The sequence below is a fragment of the Zootoca vivipara genome, chromosome 4, assembly GCF_965207765.1.
Source record: "Zootoca vivipara chromosome 4, rZooViv2.hap1.1, whole genome shotgun sequence".
Taxonomy (NCBI): Eukaryota; Metazoa; Chordata; class Lepidosauria; order Squamata; family Lacertidae; genus Zootoca; species Zootoca vivipara.
In genome coordinates, this window is record NC_142587.1 from 65881260 (window position 1) to 65904581 (window position 23322).

Sequence of the window (23322 nt, forward strand, 5' to 3'; positions counted from 1 at the left end):
CCAGGCTAAACATACCCAGCTCCCTAAGCCGTTCCTCATAAGGCATCGTTTCCAGGCCTTTGACCATTTTGGTTGCCCTCTTCTGGACACGTTCCAGCTTATCAGTATCCTTCTTGAACTGTGGTGCCCAGAACTGGACACAATACTCCAGGTGAGGTCTGACCAGAGCAGAATACAGTGGTACTATTACTTCCCTTGATCTAGATGCTATACTCCTATTGATGCAGCCCAGAATTGCATTGGCTTTTTTAGCTGCTGCATCACACTGCTGACTCATGTCAAGTTTGTGGTCAACCAAAACTCCTAGATCCTTTTCACATGTACTGCTCTCAAGCCAGGTGTCTCCCATCCTGTATCTGTGCCTTTCATTTTTTTTGCCCAAGTGTAGCACTTTACATTTCTCCTTGTTAAAATTCATCTTGTTTGCTTTGGCCCAGTTGTCTAATCTGTTAAGGTCATTCTGAAGTGTGATCCTGTCCTCTGGGGTGTTAGCCACCCCTCCCAACTTGGTGTCATCTGCAAACTTGCTCAGGATTCCCTCAAGCCCATCATCCAAGTCATTGATAAAGATGTTGAGCAAGACTGGGCCCAAGACAGAACCCTGTGGCACCCCACTAGTCACTACTCTCCAGGATGAGGAGGAGCCATTGATGAGCACCCTTTGGGTTCGGTCAGTAATCCAGCTACAAATCCACTGAATGGTAGCATTGTCTAGCCCACATTTTACCAGCTTCTTTACAAGAATATCATGGGGCACCTTGTCAAAGGCCTTGCTGAAATCAAGATAGGCTACATCCACAGCGTTCCCTTCATCTACCAGGCTTGTAATTCTGTCAAAAAATGAGATCAGATTAGTCTGACATGACTTATTTTTCAGGAACCCATGCTGACTTTTAGTGATCACAGAGTTTCTTTCTAGGTGCTCACAGACTGTTTGCTTAATGATCTGCTCTAGAATCTTTCCTGGTATTGATGTCAGGCTGACTGGGCGGTAATTGTTTGGGTCCTCTCTTTTCCCCTTTTTGAAAATAGGGACAACATTTGCCCTCCTCCAGTCTGCTGGAACTTCGCCTGTTCTCCAGGAATTTTCAAAGATTATTGCCAGTGGTTCTGAAATCACCTCTGCCAGTTCTTTTAATACTCTTGGATGTAGTTCATCTGGCCCTGGAGACTTGAATACATCTAAACTAGCCAAGTATTCTTGTACTACCTCCTTACTTATTCTGGGCTGTGTTTCCCCTGCTGAATCATCTGCTCCATATTCTTCAGGTCGGGCGTTGTTTTCTTTCTTGGAGAAGACTGAGGCAAAGAAGGCATTGAGGAGTTCTGCCCTTTCTCTGTCCCCTGTTTGCATTTCACCATCTTCTCCTCTGAGTGACCCCACTGTTTCCTTGTTTTTCCTTTTGCTACGGACATACCCATAAAAGCCCTTTTTGTTGCTTTTAACCTCTCTGGCGAGCCTGAGTTCATTCTGTGCTTTAGCTTTTCTGACTTTGTCTCTACACGTGCTGGCTATATGTTTGAATTCCTCTCTGGAGATTTCCCCCCTTTTCCATTTTTTGTACATATCCCTTTTAAATCTTAACTCAGTCAAAAGTTCTTTAGATAGCCAGCCTGGCTTCTTTAGGCACCTTCCATGTTTCCGTCTCATTGGTATTGCCTGAAGTTGTGCTTTTAATATCTCCCTTTTAACAAACTCCCAACCATCATGAACTCCCTTCCCTTTTAGTATTACTGTCCATGGGATTTCACCCAGCGTTTCCCTAAGTTTTCTGAAGTCGGCTTTCTTAAAGTCTAGAATTTGGACCTTAGTATGCTTGGTTGCTCCTTTCCGCTGGATAATAAACTCCAGAAGAGCATGGTCACTCCCACCTAATGATCCTGCCACTTCTACCCCACTAACCAAGTCATCACTATTGGTTAGGACCAGATCTAAAATGGCTGATCCTCTTGTTGCTTCTCCCACTTTCTGGACAATGAAGTTGTCTGCAAGGCCAGTGAGGAATCTGTTCGACCTTATGCTCTTGGCTGAGTTTGACATCCAACAAATATCAGGATAGTTGAAATCCCCCATTACTACTATCTCACTTCCTTTGGAATGCTTGGCCATCTGTTCCAGGAAGGCATCATCTGTGTCCTCAGTTTGGCTTGGGGATCTATAGTAAACTCCCACAATGAGATCACTGTTGTTTTTCTCTCCCTTAATTTTGACCCAGATACTCTCAATTTGGCTTTGAAGTTTTAAATCCTGGATCTCTTCACAGGTATACATATCCCTAACATATAAAGCTACTCCTCCTCCTTTCCTGTTTGGTCTATTTCTCTTAAATAGATTGTATCCCTCTATTACTACATTCCAGTCATGAGACTCATCCCACCAGGTTTCAGTGATGCCTATTATGTCATATTTAGTTTGCTGTACCAAGAGCTCAAGTTCATCTTGTTTATTTCCCATGCTCTGTGCATTAGTATACAGACATTGAAGACCGTTGATCATTCCCCCATGTCTCTTATTTAAGGATATTTTCGTCCCACCACTAGGTCTGCATGCTGCTTGCTCCATTTGGTCCTTGACATTTGGATGATCATCTTCAGCATTTGATAGACTCCTACCTTCAGGACCACTGTCTCCCTCCCCCACATAAGTCAGTTTAAAGCCCTCCTGATGAGGTTTTTGAGTTTTGTGGCAAAAACATTCCTCCCAACTTTTGTGAGGTGCAGTCCATCACTTGCCAGAAGTCCATCATCAAGAAACTGCAGACCGTGATCTAGGAATCCAAACCGTTCCTGTTTGCACCATTTGCGAAGCCAGTTGTTCACTTCCCCTATTTTTCCCTCTCTCCCTGGGCCATGTCGTTCAACTGGGAGGACAGAAGAGATGACAATTTGTGCATCTAATTGCTTCAACTTCCTGCCCAGAGCAGGAATACTACTACTAAATACTACTACTACTACTACTACTACTACCACCATAGCTGCCAAGTTTTCCCTTTTCTCGCGAGGAAGCCAATTCAGCATAAGGGAATTTCCCTGAAAAAAAGGGAGAACTTGGCAGCTATGCTACTACTACTATACTTACAGGAGAGACTGAAACACAAGCATCATTTTTTATATTTATATACTGAGGTTACTCACTTGTGCAAGCCATAGATGGTGGGTCTCTCTCAGAGCGAAAATAATTCTTTTCACACTTGCAGTTCGTAGAACCTTCCACATTTGTAGAACTGTGAGGCGGGCATTTGGCACACTTAACATTACCAGCAAAGGCTTTGTAAAATCCTGGTCGGCAAGCTGTAAAAGAACAGTAGTTGGTTAAAAATCTCTCATATAACATTGTTCTACCATTCTTTGCTGAAGATGAGTAATAACTAAGGGAAGGATGACTACTAGTTCCTCTACCAAAATTAAGCCAGAAGGTATTATTTGAATGGGCTCCTTCCACCCTTATTTCCCCCTCTTTTGGAGTGATTTTGGAATGGTTTCCATTGGTTCAGTGGTATAACATCCGTTTGCATGCAGAAGGTCCCAGGTTCAATTCCTAGCATTTCCAGGTGGAGCTGGGAGAGACTCCTATCTGAAACCATAGAGCACTGCAGTCAGTGGGTATAGTTAATACTGAGCTAGATGGACTAATGGTCAGACTCTGTATAAGACAATTTCCTATGTTCCTCTGTTGGGAATTTAAAGTCCATATGGAAAGACAAGACATGCTGGAGAAGCATGCTACAGTTTAGGACTTGCTGTAACTCTTCAAAAAGTGTATTGTTTCTAAACTAAGATCACAGTAGTCCATCCAACAAAAATGATTGTCTCAATTTTAATAATTCTCCTTTTTTCTGAAGTAATGTGAGGCACTCAGGTACAAAGTACCTTGAGCAACAGGCAGGTAGGCAGTGTTTGGGAAAATCCACATGGGCAGTACTGGACCTCCAGTGTTGCTTGACTTCCCAAGGAAAATGGATTGCTGAGTGAAGTCCTAGCCACTGCTGTGTGAATGGCAACCAACTGCAATAGCAAAAAGAGCATAGATCCAATGTCTGATCCAAGTTTCCAAGTTTAAAGTCCATGGAACCTAATAGCTGGGGGCGATTATATTGAGTAGGTCAATAGACTAATCAAATTGGGATGTTGAAGTGCTCAAGCCAAGCACTTGAAAAGCCTCAATAGGTTTTTTGAAATCTTCAGCTTGGAAATTCTAGCATCCCTTACTGCCAATTTCTACTTTGGGGGAAGGGATATTAAAATATGGCAGGAAGCAGAAGAGTGTAGTAAGTGCAGAGGACAAGGGTGTCACGTGCAGCCAGAGATCATGGGACTTGCAAGCTCTGAATAATCTCTAAAACCTGACAACTGAATTCACATTAACAAAAAGCTGAGAATTATGCATTTTCAGATAAGTCCCCAATTTTATTTCGTGCCACACTCAATCATGAATTTGACTCTGTGCTTTCTTTGCAAAAGGTTGGGGTTTGAGGATGATCAAATTTTATGTTTGTTTGATCTCTTCAACACAACAAAGCAACACAAAATTACTAAAGAAAATGTAAAAATGCTCATCCCACCTGAAAATTTGCAGAGCTAAAAAAACAACACAGAGCTATAAGATATAAGCTATAAGAACGTTCCCTTTGTTAAACATGACTGCTAGAGAAGATGCTTCTGGCTGTATAATCTGCTTGGGACAAACTCCAGGTGGTCGTGTTTTATTAATATTGGTACATTCCTCTAGTCTTTCTCGTTGCCCAGACTGAGTCAGTACCACACACATGAAGTGAATACATAGCGAAGAGTGTGCATGACTTTATAGCAACTGCATCTAAATTTAGTATAACCAATTAGACAAGAGAGTGGACAAAGGGACACTATGAATGAAACTCTGCCACTTTATTAGATACAGTTATACTGCCTTTTGATGCATGTGAGCAAGGAGTGTCCCTTAATTCCCCTGGAGGTCTAGCTCAGGGGTCAGCAAACTTTTTCAGCAGACCTTGTGGGGGGCCGGACTATATTTTGAAAAAAAATATGAACAAATTCCTATGCCCCACAAGTAACCCAGAGATGCTTTTTAAATAAAAGGACACATTCTACTCGTGTAAAAACACCAGGCAGGCCCCACAAATAATCCAGAGATGCATTTTAAATAAAAGGACACATTCTACTCATGTAAAAACATGGTGATTCCCGGACCGTCCGTGAGCTGGATTTAGAAGGCGATTGGGCCGCATCTGGCCCCCGGGCCTTAGTTTGGAGACCCTGGTCTAGCTGATGAGAACATTGCTTCTGCTCTGAAAAGGTCCCAGAGATTCATTCCTCTACCTCTACTGCACCACTAAGTAAGCCCCACAGTGTTCAATGAGTTTATTGCCTAGTATAGTGTATTCAGGATGGCAGTCCCAGTAGGTTGCTTCCAAGATCTCCACAACTGTATATAAAAACCAGGCTGGTGTCCTTACCTGTGAACAGATTTATGAGTAGGATTGCCAGACTCAATAGAGGACAGGACTTCTGTGCCTTTAATTGCCCTGCTCTCTTTTGAGTCTGGAAACCTTAAAGAGAAACCAGCACACCCTTTGTTTAATTTCGAAGCAAAGGGTCTGCTGGTTTTACTTTAAGGTTTCCAGACTCAAAAGAAAGCAGGGCAATTAAAGGCACAGAAGTCCTGTCCTCTATTGAGTCTGGCAACCCTATTCATGAGTACAGTACACACCCCAGATTGCCATTTTAAGTGGCAGTTTTGAAGGAACAGTGGACCACCTGTGTGGTGATCACAAGGAAAGGAGTAATTCCCCTACCAAGCTACAATGATCAGAATTCCCTGGGAAGTGGGATTGACTGTGAAACTGCTCTAGACACGGAATTTCTGGGAGGGGAATGGGGTATCCTCACAACTCTCAGCATCCTCACTAAACTACAGTTCCCATAATTCTTTGGAGGAAGCCACAACTGTTTAAAGTGGTATCATACTGTAATGCTTTAAATTTATGACGTGAAGGTGGACAAAGACAACATTTGGCCTGCTGCACAACCTATACCATATGTATATTTTAGTATTCTAAAATGCCTTGAGAGGGGTGAGTGTGGGTGTGGGTGTAGCCTACCCCAACATGTTAAAATACTAAAACAAATAAATGGTATAAAATGCTTATTGATATGATATCAATGTGTTTATGTAGGGGTCCACAGAAGGGAAAAAATGACAGACCTGCCCACAGACCTGGCTTAATAAAAGCCAGGAAAAACTGAAGCAGAACATCACAGGAAAATATCACAACAAAGCCAGCTGAATCTGTTTATAGTCTCTAGAGGCAGAAACGTCACCAGAAACTTGTGTTTTTCTCATGGCTATGAAGATAGCAGTTATGAGGGAAATGAGCTAGTTACAGCCCAGCATGCCCTAGTGGGAGGATTCTGTTTTGTACCTTCACCTCAGGCTCTCTTGCACTTCTTCTATCTTTGTGTGTCAACCGAAGCTAAAATTATTCAGTGCTACAGCCTTCAGGGAAAGAAATTAAGTAGGCAATTATAGTGTAAATTAAAAACTTGGAAACAGTATGGCACGAAAAGGTGGTGACACCAATTTTATTATGTTTGACATAAGAAGATGGGAGAAAGAATTGCAGCCTTCGTTTCAACTGATATTTATTTTTCCGAGGCAGGCACATATGTGGAAGAGCCAACATTTGATTTTGTCAGATGATAGGCACTTTGAAAAAGACAAACCTAAATGTGAGATATGGACAACATTTTTATTCATAAGCTTATAATTGCAACTAATGCAACAGCAGCGTTGGAAACATTCTTCCTGCCTAACCTACAAAGTGACACCCAAGCAGCAAGGGGTTAGAAATCTGATAAACTCACAGCCCAAACTCTATCACTCATAGTATCCCGGCCTGTAACTCTGCCAGTGTAATATATGATACAATTAGGTAGCACGATGTGGGTGGGATTTATTGGCAAGGAAGCCCGCACACTTTTGGCTACAGACTTGTGCCATTGTGATGAGTGACGCAAACATGTCATAAATACAGGCAGGCTTTCTGCCACAAGCACAGAGCACCTCTAAGCTTCGTTTTTATTGGAGCTCCTATATTTAAATGTTATGGCCAATCAGTGCAAACACACTGGGAGGATTTACAAGTACAAACCCTGGTGTTTTAATGAACACATGGATAAGTAAACGGGAGGCAAAAAGACACTAATTTCTGGCACTGATTTCTGGATGATTCTATGCTGCCTTAGTCTCATATCCATAACATAACATATCATACCCTCCAGTAACAATATGGGGTGGTTGATTGCCTATCAGTTTGGAAATGACTTGGGATGGAAGGATCCAAAAACAGAGGAGTGGCTTCTAAATTCTTTAAAAAGAAACAAAGAAACAAAAAAAGCAAATAAATACACAGAAAAACACACACACACACACAGAGAGAGAGAGAGAGAGAGAGAGAGAGAGAGAGAGAGAGAGAGAGAGAGACAGACAGACAGACAGACAGACAGACAGACAGACAGACAGACTTGGCAAGGACCTCTGAACTTCCAGGACTTAGGAAATGTTGGTGGCAGCTGAGTCTATAAAGTAAGGACATATTAGAGCAGGCATCCCCAAACTTCAGCCCTCCAGATGTTTTGGACTACAATTCCCATCATCCCCGACCACTGGTCCTGTTAGCTAGGGATCATGGGAGTTGTAGGCCAAAACATCTGGAGGGCCACAGTTTGGGGATGCCTGTATTAGAGTAACTGGCTCCATTGCCTAGAAAGAGAACCTCCAGGTTCATAATGAATGCCAACTACAGAACTCTCGTCTTTGCTGCTATTTTTTGTTTGGAAGAAGGTCATCTTGCTGCCCAAAGCTACACTAAAATCTTGGATTTCCCTTTCATTTTCTACAGGCAGGTTTTGCTTCTGATGCTGAGGAGAGGAGGAAAGGTCATGGGTTAGGTAGACATGATATGTTCAATTAAAAGATTATTCATTTATATGCAATTTTTTTAAAAGGGCTGTGTTAGCCAATAAATTACATGACTCTACAAAGGAATCAGACAAATTCATGGAGGATGCAACTATCTGTGGCTACCCATCATGGTGCTGATATGCTACTCTGATATTAGAGACAGCATGCTTCTGAATACCAGTCACTAGGGAACAACAGCAAGAGTTATTGGCCTCGTGTCCTGCTTGTGGACTGACTATAAGCATCTACTTGGCCACTGAGGCAAACAGGATGCTTGACAAGATAACCCTTTTGTCTGATTCAGCAGCATTCGTAAAGTTGACAGTAAGCATCAAAGTCTCATTTATTTCTATTTTCTCTGGATTGCATCAGTTGGTGCAGGGAGGTCCTTTTTAGATTTTGGCCCTTAGCATATGCTAAAGAGGGTTGTTTCCTGGATTGGCTCTTCTAGGCCCACTCATCTGGGCAAGGTCAAAACAACAGTTTATTTGTGAAGAGAGCCATACTGTATGATCCAACAGGAACTCCATTCTTTAAGTTCTGGGCAGAAGAACAACACTTTGAGTCAAAGTCTGCAGCATTTCAATACACTGGAACAGAATATGTGCAGTCATTCAGCTGAGCAGGCAATGGGCAGAAGCGACCCTGCATGTCCTTCTGTTGTTCCCTACTGTTCAATTAAAAGAAGAGGGAGGTTTCGGGTGGAAACACCCCTCTGCTGATTTAAAGCTCCGTGTTGAGAAAATAAGCGGAAATAAACCAACATGACTCATACAGGTATCAGCTCCTGCATGCTTTAACAAGACAAGGTGTCAACAACCCAAGAATATACTTCACACACATCTTTGTTCTATACATAGAATATCAAAGTGCACCAATTACGCTAAGGATAAAACTGTTCCGGCTTCTTCTTTTTTAATCTACAGACACTGGCCCAGTTCAATTATATCTGAGCTTCTTAAACCAATATATGCACAAGCCTTTTGCTTGAACAAATTCCTGTTCTGATGCGAGCCACAATTAAAACAGAAAATCTCTAACCATGGTTCCCCAGTTCTGATGAAATGAAAAACTATGGCTAAATATATACATCTTGATTTAATAGCAGCTTGCCATGAGAGAGTGTGCGTGTGTGAAAGGCAGAGGCATAGGAAGAGGAATGAGGTGGGTGCGGTCTGCCCTGGCTGTCATGACTGAGGGGGGTGACAAAATTGCAGGCGAGTGGGCGGCATATCTTGTGCCCGGTGGCAACAGTTCTTCTGACCCAGCGGCAGAGAGCAGGAGGAGAGTGAGCAGCAGCTTTCCTGCCCCTCTCCTATTCACACACATCTGGCATTAGTGCTTATGTGGCAATGTGCTCATCTCTCCAGTAGCAAGGACTCCTATACTATATCACACAAAGAACCAACAATGTTATGGGTTGTGTGTTGCAGGATAGCCAGTAGAAAGAATTGACAGTTCAACTCTTAAGAATCTGGTTTTCTTGTTCAAATAATTTGTGAAATATTCTACAGCTAATAAAATGCTGACTTCCAAAAAAATGTGCTTCCTTCTGCAAGGAACTAATACATATAAAGAAGATGCTAAACTGTCCCCTCCACACCATCAGACTTTTTAATGTATTTCCAGTGTTTCTTTCCTTTTTAAAAAATGTTCAGGGGTACTCTCATTTTCCTACTCATATTGAAATACTGCCCCTCAATGAGGCCAAACTTAGATTCACAAAATGTTTAGGGGTATGCATCCTCCTAGAAAAAAGCATGTGTATTTCACACAGCTATTGGTACATGATTAAATGTGGAACATGTTCACCTATAGTCAAATTGCATTAGCATGCCATCACCCTTACTTTGCCCTCAATTTTATCAGACCTGTTAAAATGAAAATGAAACAGATTCCAATTTATGAATTATTACAAATTCAGTGCAATGTACTATCCGTGAAGTTGTATTTCACATCTGTGCATGTGCAGGGGGCAGGAAAAACAGGAATAAGTACCTGCTATACTGGGCCAAAACATATTTGAGGTGAGGTGAAAAAATCCTCCAGAAATTAGAGGGGGTGGGCAAATTTCTACAAACTTTTGGGAGGCTGGGGTATACCTTAGATTTAGTATGTACAAGTGACAGTCAAGTGATTTTAAACTTTCATTTCCATGGCCATTCTGAACAGTTGCATGGTTCTCCACAGCTTCCAACTAGGGTAAGGTTACCAGATTTTTTTCAATGAATCCGTGGACACTTTTCAACTTCAATGGGTTTTGTATGGGGACTGATTTGTAAATCCGGGGACTGTTTCCAGGAAACGGGGATGTCTGGTAACCTTAAACTAAGGTCACTGGCGGAGCTTCATGCTCCGGCACCGGGGCTGGCACCCATTCTGGGAGTGGGGCGCGCTTCCTGGAGGGGCATGGCACGCATTCTGGGGACGGGGTGGGCAGCCGCCATGGCGCCCTCGGGATTGTGCTGCCCAGGGCGGAGTGCCCCCATCGCCCCTCCCTTCCTACACCCCTGACTAGGGTGCATTCTTGGGAGGGGCAGAATGCCTCTTAGTCCAATGTTACACTTCACTCCCAGGGGCATTTGGTCAGTGGTGGATGAGATGGCAGGGTGGCAGCATTCGCCTGGTCTCCCTACAGCTGAGTCCTTGCTGCTTAGCAGGAGGAAGGAGTGGGGTGGTCAGTGCATTGGTGGCAGAGCTGCAACAAGTGGTGGTGAGACTTTTTTCCAGTCTATGAAAAAAGTAGTAAAAATAATAAGTCATAGAAGCAAAGAAAAATTATGATAGCTGTTAAGGAAACCAGCACACATGCATATGTGTGTTTGTGCTAATCTGAAATCAATTTTTGATGAACAATATTAAAGTGAGAGATAACTAATCCTAATTGATGGTAATAATAAAGGGTTTGTTTTATGGATCAACAACAAAACCCACAAACTGAGGGAAAGTTCCTACTTCCTATACCTGCAATGAAACCTCCCAAAGGGGTGATAAGAATGTGCAGATCCACATGACAACGTCAAGGTTAGCAGATACAAAAACAAACTTAAAGGGACTGACCACAGGAAGCCTTTCATGCATTACACTGCATTAGCATCACTGCAGTGCAAAGTTCTTTAGTCCTTTCTTTCCAACTAAGCCATCTTTCTCAGCAGGAATGTCTTATAAAGCAGATTTTCAGCAAACCGTTTCCTTGCTGCAATACGCTTTCCAACAGACCTCATTGTGCTTGCTATATAAAAAGTCACAACCTACTGAACAGCAGATGCACACTGACATGAAGTCTTTTCTTTCTAAGCCGCCAACATCCTCCCCTCCCACCCACCCGTTGCCTGGTAAGGAAACATTTCACACCTCAATAAATAGTGGACTTAACATTTCCGACTTGGCTTTGGCATCCAGGAAGGCCAAGGGCACAGCACAAGGGCTGCTGCTGCATGTTCCCTTTTCAGAGAAAGTTTCTAACAAAACGAAGCAGAGACTGTTCAGTTTCATTTCCCACAGCATTAAACAAGTTCAGCCTAGATTTAATCGATTTTCTATGCAAAGGAGTAACAGGTTCTGAAAATTCTTGGCTTCACAGTCAGTATAAGGAATAAGATACAGTGGTACCTTGGTTTAAGTACACAATTGATTCCAGAAGTCTGTACTTAACCTGAAGCGTACTTAACCTGAAGCAAACTTTCCCATTGAAAGTAATGGAAAGTGGATTAATCCGTTCCAGATGGGTCCGCGGAGTACTTAAACTGAAAGTACTTAAACCGAAGCATACTTATACTGAGGTATGACTGTATTCATGGTTCTTTGTTGCAGTGCTCAATATGTTTTCTGTACACTCGGGGCTTTTTTTCCAGCCAGAACTCACCGGAACTCAATGAGCACCATTGCCATTCTAAGAGAACAAGGGAGGCACTCATGATGAGTTCTGGCACCTCTTTTTCTAGAAAAAATAGTGCTGTGTACAGTGCCTAGAAAGGGTTAGGAATCTTTCAGACCAAGGGCAACATTCCCTTCTGACCATCCTTTTCTCTTCCATCCAGGAAAGCAAGAGGCATCATCTGAATTCTGAGATACTTTTCAGTCAGTCAAAACACTAGGGACATGTGAAATAGAGGTGGTAGGGATTGGGTCTGGCTGAAGAGGTGTGGTCTAGGAAAGGCCCCAAGAACCAGAAGGGACTGAAGGACAGTATTTGGGCCCCAGGCCTTTGGTTCCCCACTCCTGGCCAAGGACATCACCACTACCCAAAGTAAATAATAAAGATCATGAGTGATAGTCAACCGAGTCCTATTCTGAGCAGAGCCACTGAAATAAAATGATTTCAATGGGTCTGCACTGAATGTAACTTTGTTGGCTATCACCCTATGGCAGAGCTAGTTCCAGACAGGTAGCTCCAGAGATTTTGGTGCTCGGGGCTGAAAATCCAAATAGTGCCCCCAAAGTAGAAAAAGACAACAATTAAATGTGGCACCCTTTAAGCCATCATCAGAGATGGGCTGTCCCACCCTGTCCAATGATAGTGTTGGTCCTGTAATGATCATATGATCTGCTCAGTATAGTATAAATATTCAACACAGTCTATGCATAGTGTGGCATTTCAGCATTCTATGATAAAAAGAAGATTAACACTTTTACATAGTCACATAGCACTGCATATGATACATTTGAAAATTGATGTTAGTGAATCAATGTTCTTAATCTTACCCATGAGTAATCTTACCCATTTACTTACCACATTTTATATTTCACACTGATCTGTGACCTTAGCATTTTAATCAGATACCTTTTACATTGGCTGGAGTCCCAGGTCAAATTATTCAACAGAAACAATCCTTCCCCATTGTTTAATAACTGTTTTTGGCAGACATATTAATTATATGTACATAAGAGATAGTTTCATCCCAGGGGAACAACAGTGTACCTTTTAATAATAGCTTCCCATTTTAGTTATCCGGGTTTTTCTACCTCTTTTTATAAAGTGGATTGCCACAGTAACAATGGATAATAATACAGTTTTATAAGGTGATGATACATCAGTACATCAGCAAGGAAAAAAATAAGACCTATCATCACAGAGAGCTAGTGATGCAATAGGTTAAACTGTAGAAATCCAAGTCTATTTGCATGCAAAATGAATTCCTTTCATTAGACACTAAACTATTGGGAAATTAGTTTCACTGACTGACTCTCAGAGTTTTAAGCATGGCTTTGGATGTCACACTAAATTATGTTTGACCATGACAGAAACAAGCCTAGGTGATCCTCACATTGGCATGGCCACACACACACTGACACATACACTGAGCGAGAGATGGAGGGAGGGAGGGAGGGAGGGAGGGAGGGAGGGAGAAGGAGGCGAGGGGAAGCCATATTGGAAACCTTCACTTCTGATTCTTCTCCCAACCCATAAACTGTGATTAATCTTAATTGTGGTTAATGAAAATTAATCAGCTTTATAAACTATGGTTTAAAGTATAATTATTTCAAACAAACCATGGTTAATCACATTGTTGGTGGTTTCAGTGACACAACAAGCTATGGTTAATCTAAAAAAGTTTCTTAAATTGCCCCTACTGGTCTGAGGGTGGTGACCAAACAGGATTCTAGAGGTACATCACAAAAAACTTGGGAAAAGAAAACCTGCTTGTATAGAAAAGAGATGAAACTAAAATGAAGTCCAGTGAAGAAGGTGCCAGTTCTCTCCAATGTCCCAGAAACCTTTTCCTGCACACTGATGTATTTATTTTTATTTCACCCTTGCTCACAAATAAACTTTGTTTTGTATTGGTAAATGACAGGCCACAGCGTAAACACCTTGAGATTCTGTTTTTCATTGTTTTAGGTGTCAACATGAGCCTAAGTCTTACTGGGCTATAGACAAATTCATGAATTCCACCCAATATTCCTAACTGGATCCTGTGCCTTCGTCTCACTGGGGCATTGGTCTAAAGTTTCATCAGCATTTCTACTTCTCATACACTCCTCCAGACTGAAAAATATTTCTGTCCTCAAAGCAGGCATTCAACCCTCTTTCAGTCATGAACCAGAGTTTCATGCTTCCATTCCACTGTTTCTGGGGTGATTTGCCCCCCAAACTGAGTTCATTCACAGCTTCCAAATTCCTCCTCACACCTTTGCCACAGTAAGACAGGGAAAGATGGAGCTCATGAGCCCAAGGTTTACCCAAACTCATTTCAATTACAAGTCTAGGTGAGTTTGTGCTCATGTGTAGTTTAATGTGCTTTACTGCATTGTCTGGAGGCACCAAATAGTAAGCCTTTATGTCCCACAAGTATTTTTTTTTCCATGGAAAGGCCTTTCAAGTGCCTGTTCTACCAATTGTTCACACTTATTATTAGAGGACTACCTCAAATCGGCATAACGTTCATTCGTGAGAAGTACAGCTTCTGTTATACCTGCTATAATTATTGTGCTCTTTGTGACTAGGTCACCTCATAAAATCTAATGCCAAAATGCAATATTAAAATAAGTTATATAAGTGGATATTGCTCAGACTGAATCTGATGGGGTCAGGACACTGTGAGGCATAGGGGTTGTATATGATATAGAGTAATATTGAAGTGTGTCAAATGCAGGAAATTACGAGAAATTACTGCCTTGCCAGTACAGTTAACCCTCAGCAAAATATAGCATGTCGTTTGAGCACAGGAACATTTTTATTTGACTATAAAAGAAGTAATATTCTTAATTTAATGTGATCTTTAAAAAAAATTCCATGTGTTTTTAAATGAAAGGCTGCCACTAAAAGTATTTAAAATTTCAGAAGAACAGGTCTGTCCTATGTAGTGTTGTTTGCTAAACTGGAACAGTTACAAATATTAGTTCCAGGCTAAGTTAGTTGGATTTAGGTCTCATTGCAATTAATGAGGTAAGTTAGTAATGGGTTGACAGTGCAGTTCTAGTCAAATCCATTCAGAAGCTACACGTAGTTCAATGGCACTGACACAGATAGGGATGCAAGGAAACATTGTTTCCATTCTGCCCTGTAAATGTCACCTGCAGCACTGTTTCTGCTCAACTGCAGTTCATCTTATGCCAAATACTACATTATTTGTCTCACTGACCACTGTGGCAAAATGATATAACTTACATAACTTATATAAATTGCATGGCTACATTTTCATTATGTTATCTGCCCCATTCATTTCAAGGCAAAGGAAACACAGTGTAAGGATCAAAGATGTATTGTTTCAGGACTGAAAGCAACAACAGCAGCAAATACTGATTGTATTTGCTGGATTGATTTCAGTTATGGACATTGAATGAATAAGTGAACACCTGCAATTTCCACTTCCATTTTCTCAGAATCTTCTGGCCTTCCTCACCCCCAGGTAAGCATCCATAGGATGCAGCCTAAACACTGTAATCTTATGCATGCTTTGGACATAAACCTGGCTACAACTCCTGCCAGCCCAGCAGCCATAGCTCAATGGTAAAACACATGCTTTGCATGCAAAAGGTTGCTGGTTCAATCCCTGGCCACTCCAGGTAGGGCTGGGAAACACCGACTGAAACCTTGGAATGGAAAGCCACTGGAAGCCAATATAGACAATACTGAGCTAGATGGCCCAAAGATATGACTCTGTATAAGGCAACCTCTATGTTCCTATGCTAGAATCGCCCCTAGACATGTAGATTATACACCATTTATTGAAGTTGCAAGTAACACAACTTTTATATTGCCATCTTGAAAACCCAAAACCCTTGTTTATGCTGACATGAGGCCTAGATTAAAAAACAATGGCTTGCCCGGTTTTGTTTTGGCTTGAAACTGAAGACATATGTGCACAGAGTGTTACTGTCATTTTAAAAATGCTATTCTTTTTTAATGGCATAATCTTGCCGGGCAAAAGATGTTGCTGCTCCAATGGATCTTCAGCAACAACAACCATACACCCATACAGCAAATGTTCCTTCCAACTACTGCTACTAATGTTCCTTGCATGTAGATATATTCCTGATAATGTAAGCATTCCATAAACAGCTTAACAATGAAAACTTAAGACTTGATTCCTTTAAATAAAATGTTATACTCTGAAATAGTGACAGTCTGAGCAGGAGGAAAGAAAATGTCTTCACCAGTGCAGAATAAGCAATTACAATAGGGAAGCGAAAGCTACCTTTGCTATTAGACACTGTCATAATGCATTAGTGAAGTATCATATTAAATCATACCTAATGTGAAATGATGTTCCACTGATAGGATGTCGCTCCTGCTATGATCTATTCTACTGACATCTCACAGTAAGATCAAGGCAGCTTTCTGCAGATCTGGCACTGGAGAGCCAAACTCCTGCCAGAGAAGCTGATTAAGAACTCATATCCCCACCTGGTGCCAGGAAAAAGGCACATGACATCCTGAGCTTTAGCTGATTATCATCCTGTAATTACCTGGACACTTAATCTAACCTAGACCTTTTCCTGCTGAAATCTGTAATCTCCAAAGAAAGCATTGTCAGCAACATGGGGATAAACAACCATGGCATATTGTCGCCAATACAAAATGTTCCCAAAAGACATCCAGGATAACTGTGACTTTGTCAATCTGAAACCACTGCTGTCACAGTTGAGTATATTGAACAGAGAGCAGGTTTGAGAATATTACTGTTAGAAGTGGGGGGGGGATTCACAAGCTGTCAAATAATTAAGCCAGTTGCAGTTGTGATAATCAACAATGCTCTGTTCCAGATGTTACCATTTGGGGAGATTCTGTGCTTTAGAGAAGGGAGCGTGATAAAATAAAAACAAATGTGAGGTGCGTTTAAGGTGCAACAATCATTTCTAACGTGAAAGGGAAATACTGATTTTGCAAAGAAGTAGCTTAAATCTGTGATGCCAGTATACAGAAAGATAGAAATGTCAACAGAAATAAATGAACAGGACTTTGCACATTCCGAGCAGCCAATATAACATCACACGAGTCCCATGAACCATCATTTAGGAGTTGAGTAATCCTACAATAACATTTCCTGTTCGGTGCAAAGACAATCAGATTATGCTGAACTATGTACAGAAGTTATATGCTTAAGGGAGAAGAAAGAACAGCCATCATGTATTCTCTACAGAAAGATAGCTGCTTTTGAATACAATGCCATTTTCTTGGTCATAAATCAAAACAACAGAATTTGTCTCAGGAGATTTACAGGACAGTGGGACCTCCAGTGACAGCAAGTTTTCCTGTTCACAAAGGACGACAAAATCAATCACAGGAGATGCCTGTGGCTCAGCTTGGATGTCAGCACATTTGTTAGAATTTGACTGCCAGCCACCTCCCATTTATCTCAACTGACTGGGTACCAAAGCTGTCATAAGGCACAGTGTAAACCTGCCCAAAACACATCGAACCTCATCTGGAACACGAACTGGTTCATCAAGAGAAGAGACATTTTCATACATCACGCCAGACTGGCATTTGCGCCGCATAAATCAGCCCAAACTTTTCACCATGCAAAACGGAAAGTTTTGCTCCTCTTGCTGTCAGTAAGTGACAGAGTTATAAAGTGGAGTAAATGATCCCTGCACATAATCTCATGCAACAGTGCACTTCAAGGTCCTCAGTTAGGGACTTAATGATAATTCTTCAAACTTAAGTACCTAAATTGCCTATAAGGCATCTTAGATGTGCAATCTCTTATTGATCTTATTATTCAAATACTCTGTAAATAACTCTCTCCCCCCCCCCTAGTCCCATCCCCAGCCAGTTTGCCTTTCCTCAAGAGTAAATTAAGTAGAACTGCATTCATTACTGTCTTTAAGCATCTTGGCATATACATCAAACTGCTTTGAACTGCTTTACGTAATTAGGTTCTGCAGTTCTCAAATGCTGCCATTTTTCTTCTAGCTTAAGCATACTTTGTGAAAGCTTAGCAGAATGGTTCTCATAACTTTGTTCATCAAGGACACTGGTAGAAGTTAAATGCCATGCTATAAAGAAAGAAAAGCTTATTTTAACTTAAATGAGACATGCCCAGTAAATGAACATTACGGACATAATGGTTGTGTCCTCTAGTGTGTAATGGGAATTGAGTGTCTCATTTGGTTGCTCACTTAGCTGAATATTTACTTCCAAGGCCCTGACAAATCGCCAAGGAAATGGAAGTGACAGTTAAGGGAACTTTAGTCTCTCTTGGCATAAAAAGCAGCACAATGGGACCGATGAAACTGGAAGGTCCTAAACTCTTCCTGGGGCCTAAGCACTTGAGCTCTTTGGCTGGGCTCATGCTTTGCATACAGAAGATCCCTGGTTCAAATTTGAAATCTCCATATATATATATATATATAGAGAGAGAGAGAGAGAGAGAGAGAGAGAGAGAATATTTCGACCTCAGATACAAGGCTAAACACATCTTCCTGAGACCTTGAAGAGCCATCTGAGGGTAGTTGAGGGTAGACAGCTATAACTAATTATGTGCAATCTCATAATACTTTTCTTCTTAATCAGGTTTTCAACCACCCTCCCCAAGTTATTTAAATTGCTGTTAAGCTTGACTGCTTTCTATTGCTTGTATATACTGGGTGATATCCAATATTTAGTCAGAATAGACCTCTTGAAATCAAATGGCTTTTACAAATGCTACATAATATCCATTCTGCAATTGCAAGGAACCAGTCCCCCAATGTGTCAGCACCTAAACTTTGGAATTCCCTGGCCATTGACACCAGGAAGATCTTTTTCACTGTACTATTTTCAGCACCTGCTAAAAACTTTTTTTGTTTAAGCAAGCCTAATGTAACATGGAAATCTGACATATATTTTAATATGTACATGATTACTATTAATAGTAAACTGTTGATGTTACACTGAATAATGTTAAGATAAATTGTTTATCACATTTGATTTTATGGTAATTTGAATGTTTATTTTAGATCTTACCGTATATACTCGTGTATAAGCCGAGTTTTTCAGCACATTTTTATGCTGAAAAAGCCCCCCTCGGCTTATACTCGAGTGCGGCATGTGCGAACGAAGCATGAATAGTACCCGGGGCGGGGGGCGGAGCAAACCAACCATACGGTGCATGCACAGCACCACTACATACAGCGCATGTGTGCACCATCCAAACGGCGGCAGGATCGCCTGCTCATGGCAGGCGTATGGGCGGTTTGCTGACAGCGCCTCAAACATCAATGCGGCTCTGCTCACTCCCTCTGCCTCACGTGCCCAGCCCTTTGCCCCACTCCATCAGAAGAGTCAGGCACCAGGTGTGCAGGAGACGGAGAGCCGGGCAGGTCGCTCTCTCTTTCCCTCTCTCCGCCCACATGTGCTTCCCCCACCCCACCCCACTCCACCCAAGACAGTGGCGGTGACTATGAGGCGGTGGTGGTTAGTGCAAGAGCAGACGCGGGATTGTGTGCCTCAGGGAGGCAGTGGTCTTTGCCGCTGCTGCCACCGCTGCTGCGCCGGCTGCTGCTCCTCCTCCTGTCGCCTCTCCGTCCTTGTGGGGGGGTGTGAAGAGGCGGCAGCAGAGGGTGTAGCCAAGAGCAGAGGATCCTTTTTTTATTTTCTTATTAACCCTTATCCCTTATTATTATTAATATTTTCTTATTTTCTTATTAACCCCTAGTGTTTTCTACCCTAGGCCTTTACTCGAGTCAATAAGTTTCCCCAGTTTTTTTGTGGTAAAATTGGGTGCCTCGGCTTATATTCGGGTCGTGGGTATGTAAACCACTTAGAGGTTTTGATGATGAAGCAGTGCATAAATTATGTTAAATAAAATAAATAAATACTCTATGATTTGATTGAATGTCACCTATTGCCATTGACCCTCTACAGTATTGATATTATCCTTGTCATTTTGCAGCCCCTTCTCTCTGCTTTGAAAGGAGGAATAGCATTCAGAGTCAAAATAAACATACCAAGGGTTTGCCTGTGATCGAGGGGAGACTGTAATCTCAAAAATTGGTGATAGAGAGAAAATCAATTACTTGACAAGAATCCTGTCACTTTGGTGGGCATGTATAGGCTTCCTCCTGCTGCCTTCTCTTTTTCTCCTGACAATTTTTCGGGTAAACATAATTAACTCTGCATCTTCCCAGTACAGAGTAACATAGGAGGAGAATTGAACAAACACACACCACCCCTGCTAGCCTTGACGTTAGACAACCCACAGCCAACAGGGACAGGGAAAATGGTAAACTTTGATCTCCGACAACACATTTCAGTAACTTTGGTCCCACCCAACACCAATCTTCTCATGTCAATGTTCATCCCAGAATAACAATTTGGTTCCAAGTTGCTGCCTCCAGATGATTCATTACTGTTCTAATTAGCCAATCAACACTGGAAGTAAATCGGATTGGTTTCAAATACTTCTGTTTCTCCAGACTGTTAATACAGATATATAAAGGTCGCGTCTATGTAGGTGTGGAGAAACATGTTGGATTCCTAGATGGCAGCATCAAATTTGAATCAAATTTTAAGTGCCTGGCCCTGTGGAAAACTCAGAAAACGCATTTAAAGTCTCACACACAGGAAGTTTAGGAACAGGATTAAAGTAACAGCTCAAGTCAGGTCTGAGTGTGGGCTTCTCTTAAGATAGTCAGGAAGATGCAATTGGTGCAGAATGCTGCAGTCTGGTTGCCACGGAGTGCAGCTTGACAGGATCATATCATTCCAATGTTGAAAGCACTGTACTGAATGCCAAAAGCCACTGGACCTGATTCAGGTTGCCATATTTACTGTATAAACCCTGAACAAGTTGAGATCTGGGCACCTGAAGGCGTGCTTCATCAATATTATTTATTACTACATAAACTGTCCAATACTTTGGCCACCTCATGAGAAGAGAAGAATCCTTGGAAAAGACCCTGATGTTGGGAAAGATTGAGGGCACTAGGAGAAGGGGACGTCAGAGGACAAGGTGGTTGGACAGTGTTCTCGAAGCTACGAACATGAGTTTGACCAAACTGCGGGAGGCAGTGCAAGACAGGAGTGCCTGGCGTGCTATGGTCCATGGGGTCACGAAGAGTCAGACACGACTAAACGACTAAACAACAACAACAACAAAACTGTCCTGCAGCGACTTACACCTCTCCACCCGAGCCTCATGTAATTGTTACAATGCATTTCTTATTGATATATGACACTTTGCATGTTCTGTGAGCTAAAGAGTGTAATACGTTAACTTTCTTATTGATAGAAAATAATATTTCACTACTATCTATAACAGGTTCAGAATAATTGTTCACAAAAGACCGTTCACCTAAACATTGAGATCCTGGAAATCATCTGAACAATTACCAGTTCTGTAACCTTCATACCTGATTCTTTCCTCTGGAAAAGCTATCTTCTTGTATTGATCATGGCTGTAATCTCCTCCCTCCCCGCCCCCCCTGTGTGTGTGTGTGTGTGAGAGAGAGAGAGAGAGAGAGAGAGAGAGAGAGAGAGAGAGAGAGAGAGAGAGAGAGAGAGGGAGAGGGAGAGGGAGAGGGAGAGGGAGAGGGAGAGAGAGAAGGCATGGAAGAGAGAGATTTTTCCAGGCTCTGCTGAAAGTATAAACTGAAGAATGAGGAAACTTGGTCACAAAATAAAGCTTTTGGGTATCATAAGGACACAAACCTAACCTGCATTGGCTATGATCTCTATTAAGACTGACTTGAACAAACATAATGGTGCTTCATGGGAAATCATACAAGAACAGTTTGAAAATCCATAACGTATTTCAGTTCCAATCAAAGGGAAATGTTTTGTCCCCAACACCCCAGATGGTACAGCAATTTGGCTGAAAGGCATCAGTTGCACCAGTTATAGAAGAAGTATCTGAAGAAGTGTGCATGCACACGAAAGCTCATACCAAAATAAAAACTTAGTTGGTCTTTAAGGTGCTACTGAAGGAATTTTTTTATTTTACCAGTTATAGAGTTCACACTAACTGCTAATAATGAATGCAGTACATTTTATCTGGGATAGAGTAATCAGCAATACATTTTTTATCTCATATAATTAGCTATCATAAGAAAAATGCTACAAATATTTGCATAGCAAATGCTCATAATGACAGCAGCTTCTGTACATCACTTGTCTAACACATCCACCATACTGAACATCACAAAATAAAACAAGGCTAAATGCTGCTTCTCCTAATACAGAATTTTAATTATGTTACATCAGAGCACACATCACCAACAGAAATTTTTAACAGATGGGGAGTTGAGGCAGAGAAAAATCAAGCAATCTTGACACTCCAAATCTATGCATTCAAAACCTCAACTGTATGATTTAATATGGGAACAAAACTGGAAATCATTTTTAACCCACAGAAATACAATCCTGCAAAATTATTCATTCATCACTGTCCGTCTGAGCCTTGTGCACATATTGCTAATGGCACCCTAAAGAAATAGCTAGTGTTCCAAATGCTCACTGTTAATCACTCTGGATTTATTAGATAAGGCACTTTCCACTGACTACTCACTAAGTTGCAGCCCCATTCCTGATTACAGTTTGGAGTTTTAGTGGGATATCCTTAAGATACTTAAGCAGAAATCGTATAGCACCAGATTGGACAATCATGCTTAAGTTCCTGGATATTGTTTTATTTTTGAAAACACTAGTGAAAAAGAACCCCATTTTTGGATGAGGGTGGTAGCTTTGAGACAAACTAATTAATGTATGCATAAAGAGCTTGCTTGCGTCCCAGGAGAAGATGAGATAATATTGTCACCCAGAAAGAATATTTAATTATAATCAATTCAGTCTTTTGGAAGAACGTCTTTGTTGTGCTCAGCTATGACATAAATGGTTTTATTACCAATATCTTCCTCCAAAAAGACTTTGAAATCTTATAAAGCAGTCAGGGTGCAGACAGTTGAACATGCTATTGCACATTACATTATATATTAGCAGTGAACAAGATTCGGCACAGACTACAGGAGCACAAATAATTATACAGTATAGATGCTCAGAGACACACATTCATTTAAGTGAGATTAGTTTCCAATCAGTTAAATTGGGATCCATACCATCAGATCAGATCAATGGGTGATTATAATTTTTCAGCAAACCAATTAACAATGTACTTCTGTACCTACAATTAAATCCCATTACTTTTAGTGGGGCTTTAACTGGTGATTGGATTGTGGACAAGGCTCACCTCCAGACTGTCAATCTTTTGTAGGAACAATTCAACTGTATAACAGAAGTTTAGGTCTGCATTATTAAAGTAGATTGAAGAGCTCTGGTTTAACAGATCTACTTTTCTTTTCTTTTCTTAAATGGACTTATTGGGGTTAGGGAAGTTTGGGGGAAATGCACTACAATGTGCAAAGTAACAATTGACTGATGAGAAGTCCTATAACTTCAGTGGAAACAAATCAGGTTAATAATAATTAATAATAATAAT

At 41.4% G+C, this 23322-nt stretch overlaps 1 protein-coding gene across 2 annotated transcripts in view; it reads right to left on the reverse strand.

Annotated features, from left to right (window-relative positions):
- EPHA3 (EPH receptor A3) overlaps positions 1-23322 on the reverse strand; it is a 214899-nt gene that overhangs the window by 73284 nt on the left and 118293 nt on the right. For both annotated transcript variants that reach the window (XM_035116806.3, XM_035116807.3), the window contains exon 4: positions 3136-3291. In XM_035116806.3, coding sequence (XP_034972697.2) covers positions 3136-3291 — 156 coding nt within the window. The remainder of the gene's footprint in view (positions 1-3135; positions 3292-23322) is intronic.